The sequence below is a fragment of the Cynoglossus semilaevis genome, chromosome Z (assembly GCF_000523025.1).
Source record: "Cynoglossus semilaevis isolate Cse_v1.0 chromosome Z, Cse_v1.0, whole genome shotgun sequence".
In the NCBI taxonomy this organism is placed as follows: domain Eukaryota; kingdom Metazoa; phylum Chordata; class Actinopteri; order Pleuronectiformes; family Cynoglossidae; genus Cynoglossus; species Cynoglossus semilaevis.
Window position 1 is genome coordinate 2195638 of NC_024328.1, and position 9826 is coordinate 2205463.

The window sequence follows — 9826 nt, forward strand, 5'->3', positions numbered from 1 at the left end:
TCCCAGCTTGATTTCTCTTCTTTGCTAATCTCTTTCTCTGCACACTCTCCTGGATTTCATCATTCCACCACCAGGTCTCTTTGTCCTCCTTTCTCTGCCCAGAGGACATACCTAGCACCTTCCTACCTGTCTCCCTAATCACTGCAGCTGTAGTCTCCCAATCATCTAGGAGTTTCTCAACACAACTCATAACTGCCCCTACTTCCTTCCTGAAGTCTCCACAACATTTCTCTCTCCTTAATTTCCAATTTCTTGATCTTCTCTCTGTCTTTTTGTCACCTCCATCATCATTTTGCACACTACCATCACATGTTGTTTGGCTACACTCTCGCCTGCCACCACCTTACTGTCTCTAATCCCCCTCAGATTACATCTTCTACATAGAATATAATCTATCTGTGTGGACCTGCCTCCACTCTTGTACGTCACCCTGTGCTCCTCTTTCTTTTGGAAATAGGTGTTTACCACAGCCATTTCCATTCTCTTCGTGAAATCTACCACTGCCTGTCCTTCTAAGTTTCTCTCCCTCACACCAAACCTATCACTTCCTCATCACCTCTGTTCCCTTCCCCTACATGACCATTTAGGTCTGCTCCAATCACCACTCTCTCTCCCCTGGGGATACTCTCTCCCATCCAATCCAGCTCATTCCAGAACTTCTCCTTTTCTTCCAAATCCCAGCCCACATGTGGGGCATAACCACTAACAGCATTTATCATCACTCCTTCTATGTCTACCTTCACACACATCAACCTGTCTGACTCTTGTTTCTCCTCCACCACATTTCTTACATATTCTTCCTTTAGGATCAGCCCTACTCCATTTCTCTTCCCATCTGAACCATGATGAAACAGTTTGTTTCCAATGTTTCTAGCCTTGCTGCCCTTCCACCTGGTCTCCTGCTACAAAATGTCTATTCTTCTTCTCCTCTCCATCATATCAGCCAGTTCTCTACTTTTCCCTGTAATTGTACCTATATTCAGAGTTCCAAACTTCTTCAGAGTTCCAAACTTCTTACTGTTCACATCCACAAAACACACAAGATCACAAGAATACATACTGCAAACGCACATGCGCACATGGTTAAAGCAGCAGCTGAACCTAGTGTCAAAACACTGTGGGAAACAGAAGCAGCAGTAACAGATAGTGCCGCGCTGCCTCTCTTTGCGAATTCAGCTTAACTTCAATTCGCTGTTTTTCTCTGATTGTGTTTGTCGACAGTTAGTGCTATCCAATCACGTCCTCGTACCATGACCGAACAATCAGCGCTACTTCTTCGAAAGCAACTGGCAGGTAAATAAACATGAAATCAAGGTTGTGAGCAAACATTCTGTTAATAATGGCTAGCCAGCTAGTTAGCGTTAGCTTCATTTTAGCATCGCACAGCAGAGAGGTTAGGAGAGCTAACAGGGCTGTGCATTTCTAACCACAGTTACTGTGTTAAATTACTTGTTGGTTACTCAATCTTAAAATATTTTCAATAATGGTGAAAACAGCCTTAATAACAATCTGTTGGACCTAAGTAATGATGCACAGCGCCAACAATGCTAACAGGCTAACGAGTAGGACTGAGTAGGAATGAGCAGATTGAACAAAGGAATAATCAATCCATTCTGCCTAGCACTGCTAATAAAATAAATACCCTTATATTGTCGTTCTTTTTACAGTAATAATTGATTATCGAATAATTATTACCGTAATCCGTTTCATAGAAATATGTAATGTGAAAAATTTGTCCGGACTGATAGATTTTTTAAGGCTTTTAGTGGAAACCTATTAATCGATCGGTCGATTAACTGAGCCATAGTATTCGTCGTCACCAGGCAATTAGTACAAATAAAATTGACAAATTGCATTTATTGTTTTTTTAATGTTATCTCTTAAGATAATCATGTGATGTTAAGGTAAGTGTAGTTTGTTAAGCACACAAACTTATTCAATAAACTTTGTGTTGTGTGTATATTTTTAACTAACAACTTACCAGCTTATATCACATTTCATACGTTTTATATTTAAAATGTTAGAGCACTGCATTGCAGGCACAATATGCAGGATAAGGACACAGGCCCAAAGTGTTATATTAAGCAAAGTGTTAATTAAAAAACTTTTTTACATTTCCCCATGCTTTTACAAGGTGATTGGGATGTTCAAATACTAAATCAGAAACCAAGATGTAGTAGTTGAAATTAATTTTTATTTTATTTTTTAAATTCAAAGTCGTAGTTTTGTGAGAGGAGGGTTAAGAATGTTGATGTTGAAATGGGGCATAAATAAAAAAAAACATTGTTGCAGGTGTTACAACTCCATAGAATAGTTAATTAAAGCCCTATGTTAAGCACACTGTTGTCATTGTGACCCAAGTCCCACCCTGCTGTAGTATGATACATTTGGAAGTTGCTAACTAACTTGTATCTTCTTTTTTTCTATGTGGTCTGGTTCACAGTGTTATTCATTTTTGCTGTTATTTGCTCAACTTTTGATTATCTTTGTATGTAGACATTCATACAGCCCATCTGTTTGCAGTGCTGTTTCTGAAAAACATCTTTCTCCCAATTCACCCTCTGCTGGCATGTTTGTTGTCACAGATAAATACCTAAATGCTGCTTTAAAACAACATGTAAATGTACCTAACTTTTCTTTAACACATGGAGAGTTTTTTTGAAGTAAAAGTCAGTATCATCTAGTTAATTTTCTTATTTGTATTTTATTTTTAATATACTGTGCTCCATCCTGATGAAGTGCTGCAGCAGTTACCACTTCCAGGTCTTGCATGCTGAGGCTGGCGCTGTGTGTGTGGAGACTGTCCCCTGCCTTTTAGCTTTTTTTCTGCCTCAGCCCCCAAGATGGTTTTTGAAGATGAGCACAAAAAAGTATTTTTTTGTCTTTTCCCAGAGCTCAACAAAAATCCTGTGGAGGGCTTTTCAGCTGGCTTGATCGATGATGATGACATATACAAATGGGAAGTCGTGATCATCGGTCCTCAAGACACTCTTTTGTAAGTGGAAGGAATTTAGGTATTAATAATTAAATATTTCTATTTCTCAATGTCTTATCTGGGTTCTTTGTTTCTGTTGCAGTGAAGGAGGGTTTTTCAAAGCATACCTTACCTTTCCCTATGATTATCCACTGCGACCTCCAAAGATGAAGTTCATCACTGAAATCTGGCATCCAAATGGTGAACATCTTTATCTGGATCTTTTTTTAATGTAAAAAGTGATATGCTATTTACTTGTCTGTAGATCTTAGAAGGCTTTCAACACTTTTTTCACAGTTTTCACTATTACGACCTCTTCAGTGACAGGAACCATTTAGAGAAGAATATGGTTGCATATAGTGTCTTTCTTTAAGTATTTATGCTATGTCAAGGGTTTAGATGTCCTCTATATGAGTAAAAGCTCTGCCCACAGTGTTTGTATAGTCCTATTTCTTTAGAAAAGGCTGTCGTGGGCTTATCATCATTGCAATGGAAATGGACATAAAATAATGATAATGCATGATATGCACCGCTAGATAGATACTGGCTCCGGTCTTGCAGCTACTCCCCGCCCCTTGTTTTAGTAAAGGTCATTTTCTTGTTGTATTGTTTGTAACATTCATCTTTTAATTCTCCACAGTGGCAAAGAACGGGGATGTTTGTATTTCAATTCTCCACGAACCAGGAGAAGATAAGTTTGGTTATGAAAAGCCGGAGGAGCGCTGGCTTCCAATCCACACAGTAGAGACAATCATGATTAGTGTCATCTCAATGCTTGCAGACCCCAACAGTGATTCGCCCGCTAATGTGGACGCTGCTGTAAGTACAACTGCAACCATTTCCAACATGAAAATATACACACACTCTTTTGAGTCAACTCTCAGACATCAGAGGTTTCACTGAACTATCCTCGGGTTATTTTCCCAACAGAAAGAGTGGAGAGAGGATCCAAACGGGGAATTTAAGAGGAAGGTTGCTCGCTGTGTAAGAAAAAGTCAAGAGATGGCATTTGATTAGACTCAGTTGTAAATTCCAGGGTAAGTAAAACTGCAAGGATTTACATTTAAAACCATGATCATTAGAGATATGGCATTGACTGATTTTTTTTTTTTTTTTTTTTTTTTTCCTCCTCCAAATTTCAGTTAAAGGATACCTTCAGACGGAAAATTTCAGCAAAAGGCTTTTGCACCCCATGTTTTGCCAGTCACAGGAAGTGGTCGACATCGACCACGTCATTTCGAACGGTTGTCGATTTCCGCAAAATGAGCCAATTTGAAGAAAAACCTACCAGCGAAATTTACCTGTTTCCTACCTGGAACTGTATATTTAATTTTATTTATTTTCCAAAACAAAATAAGATGTAAAATATGTCACTACTGTAAATTAACTTGCTTTTTTATCTGCTGCTGAACAGTTTCTACTTTATACCAGGTTTCTTATGCAATTAATGGTCAAGGTTGTGTAAAACAAAACAAAACACCCGTTTGGCCATTGGGTCATCAGCCATCCTCCTGGTTCATGTCAGCCCCCATCATTTTGTCATGTAAAATATGTTTTCTCTAGTCAACACAGTCAGTGAGTCACCGTTCCTTTTTGTGGGCTTCACTTTTCCACACCTTGTTAGTTAAGAATGGCAAGATGAAAATTGGTGTTGGTTTGGAAGTTTGCTTGTTTTTTTGTTTCCTAGTTTGAGAAACAGCCTACTGTTTGCGTTTCTAGTTATGAAAATGAATGTGAGGAAGACCTCTAAAGGATCAGAGCTCGTGTCCCTTCTTGTCACTTGTGAAGTGATTCCAGAATCATTGATTCTTTACACTTTCAAGAACAGAGCTAATTCTATCAACCAGGATGTTGTGCCAACTTCTCAGGTTAAACCTTAAAGAGGATCTAGATTAGCCATCAATGAAACCAACCCTAATATTCTCTGACTCCTAACACACACAAACCCTACGGCACCTTTTGTTGATGAAGATGTGTATTGCTAATTTTCTGGTCACAATTACAAATCATGGGCAACCTGAACCAATCTGTGAAAATAACTCAAGCTGTGATTACTTCAGGTGTGTACTGGTGAAGTGCTTTCTGACCTTACCTCTGTTTCCGAGAACAAACTAATTTGATGAGGTTGATGTGTTTAAGTCTGTCATGTTAGGGTCTCCATGGTAGAGTTAAGGCTTAGATTAAGTTATTAGTTTTTGTTTTATACGTTTGGGTACATTTTGAAGTTTCACACACACTTATGAGTTTAGAATTATATGGACTTTTGGTAAATTTGCTGTTAAGGTTATGCTCTTAAATGTGGAAAACATCTCGAATTTGGTCGAAGTCCAGTGTTGCCAGCTGTGGAATATTGTACCAGCACCCTAAATGTAATAATATTTTGAGGAGAATTATTGTATGCATCATTCTCCTTCTGACTAGGCTGAGGACAATCTGCTCTGGTAACGCACTATAGACTTTGCATATTAAATATAAATGTTATAATGTGGTTTTACCCACAACACGTGCAGTGCGCTCATATTTTATGTCATTTGCACCATGAGATCTTGTATAACTGGCTGTAAGGAGCCGGTGGAGGCAGTGTGTGAAAATGAGCGCAATAATTACGTGAGGGATCCTTATCCTGGTGTGTTAATAAATGAACTTAATTGTGAATTTTAACAATGTATAATACATTATGGTAAATAATTAATTGTACAGAGGGCGAAAGTATTGAACCAAATGATAACTAATGTACAGCTGGCAACACTGTTGTACATTGCATCGGAAATGGACATAGAAATTAGGCTGTGTTTTACTCCACCCTGCACTTCCTTAAGAGTTTGACTAGAATGTTATGATTTTCATTGCTTTTTTTTCTTCTTCATTGCAAAAACTTTGTAAACTATGTTCTTGTTTTTCAAAAAATGGCAAATAAAGCACTACACTATTATGGGAATACCTCAGATGCAACATTTGTCTGCTGCCAGACTACTCATAAATGATACAGCTGTTAATTACAAACTGTATCTACTCCTGTTCATTGTCACTGGCGGTCATTCTCTCAGTTAACAATTGTAAAATGCTGACATGTTCAAATTGCAGAATCTCTGAAATTTGACACCCATACCATGGACTTTTCCAGAGAGTAATTGTTATTACAAATTGTATTCATAGAGTAACTATGGAAACCAGACCCTTCTACAAGTACACTTTAAACATAGGTTTGTAGATTTATTGTTTCAAATAAATGGTCTATGGACCTGTAAATTTTTTTTGAAGATGCATGCTGGAAAGTGAAAATTATTTTACCTTCCAGAAAACAATCCCATTAAATGTCTGTGGCAGAGTCTGGAATCCACTGGCTTGAACATCCACACATTGACATTTAGACATAAATATTAGTTTTTGACGCATGAATTGGATTGATGCAGCTGGTATGTATTGTCCCCAGAGGGTGGATGTAATATGTTAGGCTGCATGGTATTTGAGAAAATATGCAATATTGTTGAACTTTGCAATATTCCTTTAAGGAGCATAAGTGACCAAGCACAGTTGTTGATGGTTGTATGCAGTCAATGGCCAAAACCTTGTCATCTGAACCAGCTGTTTGCCTCACAACACTGGTGCTGTTGGTAAAGATCCAACCTTAGAAGTTTGGGCAATCTTGTTCTTTTTACATTTGTGAACTGGCGACCCATGTTGTGAAATTCAGTATGTTGCCGTTTAAAGAACAACTCTGATGTGAATATTTAAGCTCTAATACTTCAGTGTTGGGAGCTTTTCCTCATAGCATCTCTTGCTGTTTTAAGGTTGTCATATAACTCTTTGCCATCCGTCGTTGTGTCAAAGGAGTTCAGTTTTGGTTCCACACAGTTTCAGGAAGAGTTCCACATATTTGTTGTTTGTCCTCCAGCTTATGAATCTTCCTTAGATGGTGGTAAACAGATTCATCAGCTTGACCAGAAATAGTGGTCCTAGAGGTGTGAATGCAGAGAATATTGATATATATACTATTTATGGCAGACCCCACATTCTTCTGAAATGTGTCTATTGTGTTTTTCAATATGACAATTTGATAATCACATAACTGCTGTTGACATTGGTTTTTTATTATTCTGATTTTTCTAACCTACCATGACCCCCTCTGACCGGTGTTCACTGTATTTGCACAGATTCGGTGCGTTTGAAATTACATTAAACAATACGCTCTGAAAACGGTGTATCCAGGTTTATCTTTGTTAGCCATTATTTGTTTTGGGGTTTATTTGTTTGTCTGTTTTTCCATTCAGTGTCAATGCAATGTATATTGGACATGATGCTCAATAAAGTGTGTAAACAGAGTGGCTTGTAATTGTGATTGTGCTCTACATTTTTGATGAGAACACATTATGTCTTCAGGTAGATCCGACCCCTGCTCTGTAATTGGAGCCCTGGGAGCAGAGTCAGGTGTCACTGCTGGCTTCACTTCACACTAATGGGCTCTGTTTGCTGCACACACACACACACACTGAGCCCATCAAGGTGCAAGAGACATCTAACATAACCACTGCAGATACTGTGGTAGTAGGTAACAATGAGAAAGCGAGTCACATTTGTTGAGCACCTGAAAAATGAAAACCTCTTAAAAGAAGGAAGTGGTCACATTTTAATGAGGTAAGAGGATACATATTACTTGATTCAAACTGGGGAGGGGAGTGCATTTGTACTTTTTTTCAGTTTGTAACCACTTTTAATCCCTAGATCTTTGGAGTCTAATAAAAGGTACACGGATGGTAAGTCAAACGCTTTCAATTAAGAACTGCACATTCTATTGAATCTACAATTCATATCTCAAATTAGAGAATTTTCTAGGTCAGCAACTGAGGAAGATAAATGTACCCACTGAAAGCCAGCACTTAAGGACAATACACATTCCCAAATCCATGATGTCTGCCCCCTTTTTACAGGTGACCATGCTAAACTACAATAGTCTTTCCTCTGCAACTCCGTGTAATGCTTTTCTTGTACAATAATGTTACTGTTTGATTCTGTATTTTGTGCAATAATGCCACCTTGTGTGTGTGGCTCAGCACCCTGCCCTCACAGCTGGGCAGAGGCGATACCTTTACAGCATAACTAATGTCTACAGCACAGAGCACATGAGAAGACAGATGAAGCAGCACTATCTCAATGTGCTGCACACATGCCTGCAGTCAGGTACTGTGCACCAACAGTGTGTCTAACTGTAATAATACCTCTGACTCCTCTTCACTGTCATTATGGTCCGTTTGTGTGATTCCCTAGGTCAGAAATCCACCTGCAGATGGAGGCATCAGTATGGACAAAAAAGCAGGATCACAGAGGACGTAGAGAAGGATGTGCAAGCAAGGACAAAGCCACGAGGACAGAGGAAAGGCAGCAGCAGCAGTGTAGCTCAGTCTGATGTCATACTTCCAAAAATAGTTACCAGGAGAGGGATGTGACAGCAAGTTCCTCCTGAATGTTCTAAGAGCTTTATGGCAGGCATATCTGCTAATCCCTTTTTCTTTATCTTATCTGCTACTGTTTGTTGTTGCTAAATCTCCCAGTATGATATATATGATGATATGATATAAAATCTCCTTTTTATTTGAAATCCTATGTAGGTAAAATTGTTCCAAAATGCTGATTTCTTTTCAACAGAACTGTCCACTTTTTAAAGTATGTTTTAAGTATGTATTGGAAAATATTAATATGTATCCTTATATAAATCTGATAAGATTTTTTATAAATATAGTGTTTTGATCAAGAAATACAGTGAAGGTTACATAACAGACATGTATGGCACATGTATGGCATCTGTAACGTCTGTAAAACACCATTTAACACCTTATTTGTCTGACACATCTCATTTGTAACAGAGTAAAACAAAATTAGCGATAACCTACTGTGATACCAACGTTTGTCTTTTAAGCTTTTTAACTTAGCTTAAAAGTTATTTTTACCCTTGTTTTCTTTCTTTAATTCTTTCTTACTTTTTTTTTAAAACAAATCTTTGAACTTGAACCTACAGCAAGTATGAACTGTGTCCTGGAAGTAAACTGCGTAAAAGGTAATAAAATATATATTTAATTATTCGTTAATAGTAACATTTTGTTTTGTCATCTACAGGGTATTTTTAAATTACTTAATTTGCTAACTTTGTAACATATTGTATCTTATTTTTGCTTTAAATAACAGGTTTTAAGGCTGATACGTTACCTTAGTAATTGGTTAGCAATCGTAGCTAACCGCGAGTTTATAAACTCGTTGAACATTTATTTACCAATTTATTTGCATACTTGTTTGTTTATTTAATTATTTATTGATTCGAAGTGATATTGGTTTTGAGTTCCCAAGCTCAGTGTTGCTTTTTAAATGTGTTACGAATTGTTATACAGTTATGGGTATTAAGCCCTAGCAGGTATCTGGTTTTCATTTTCATTGCATTTATATCAAATTCATAAAGACGTTATATTATCTTACAAACATTGCTCATGTCTAAAAAGAGTAAAAAATTAATTCGGTGTTCCTAAATTCCTAAATGTCCATAATTATTCGTAGAACTAGGAAATGTGTCAATAATGTAGAGACCTGTATGTTTGTAGAATTGTGTTAATCATTTTTGGAATAGCCAAATTAGAAACGAAATACAGCTCAGATAATTATATCTGGCCAATTCTTTCCCCTGGACGCAAATGCATCTTATACTGTACATTCTAAGCATCTTATTTCAATATTTATTACAATAATTTAAAACGTACAATACACAGTACACCTAGCGTTTAACCCTGGTGGTGTCTTGTGATATTGCAGCATTTGGGAAAGCTATTCATGCGCTGTCACGGATTGGAGAAGATCTGTGGTTGGTTT

At 37.5% G+C, this 9826-nt stretch overlaps 2 protein-coding genes across 2 annotated transcripts in view; both read left to right on the plus strand.

Annotated features, from left to right (window-relative positions):
• The first annotated feature begins 1093 nt into the window (after positions 1-1093).
• On the plus strand, positions 1094-4664 carry LOC103397438 (ubiquitin-conjugating enzyme E2 G1-like). Its single transcript, XM_008335698.3, has 6 exons — positions 1094-1293; positions 2893-2995; positions 3078-3175; positions 3615-3793; positions 3905-4011; positions 4117-4664. The coding sequence occupies exons 1-5, from the start codon at positions 1251-1253 to the stop codon at positions 3989-3991; spliced, it is 510 nt and encodes a 169-aa protein (XP_008333920.1). The 5' UTR covers positions 1094-1250; the 3' UTR covers positions 3992-4011; positions 4117-4664.
• A 150-nt stretch (positions 4665-4814) lies between these two features.
• Positions 4815-9826, plus strand: part of rad9b (RAD9 checkpoint clamp component B) — an 11153-nt gene continuing 6141 nt past the window's right edge. Inside the window, exons 1-6 of the mRNA XM_008335694.3 lie at positions 4815-7609; positions 7697-7728; positions 7808-7902; positions 8026-8152; positions 8240-9026; positions 9770-9822. Coding sequence (XP_008333916.1) covers positions 8993-9026; positions 9770-9822 — 87 coding nt within the window. The 5' untranslated portion in view covers positions 4815-7609; positions 7697-7728; positions 7808-7902; positions 8026-8152; positions 8240-8992. The remainder of the gene's footprint in view (positions 7610-7696; positions 7729-7807; positions 7903-8025; positions 8153-8239; positions 9027-9769; positions 9823-9826) is intronic.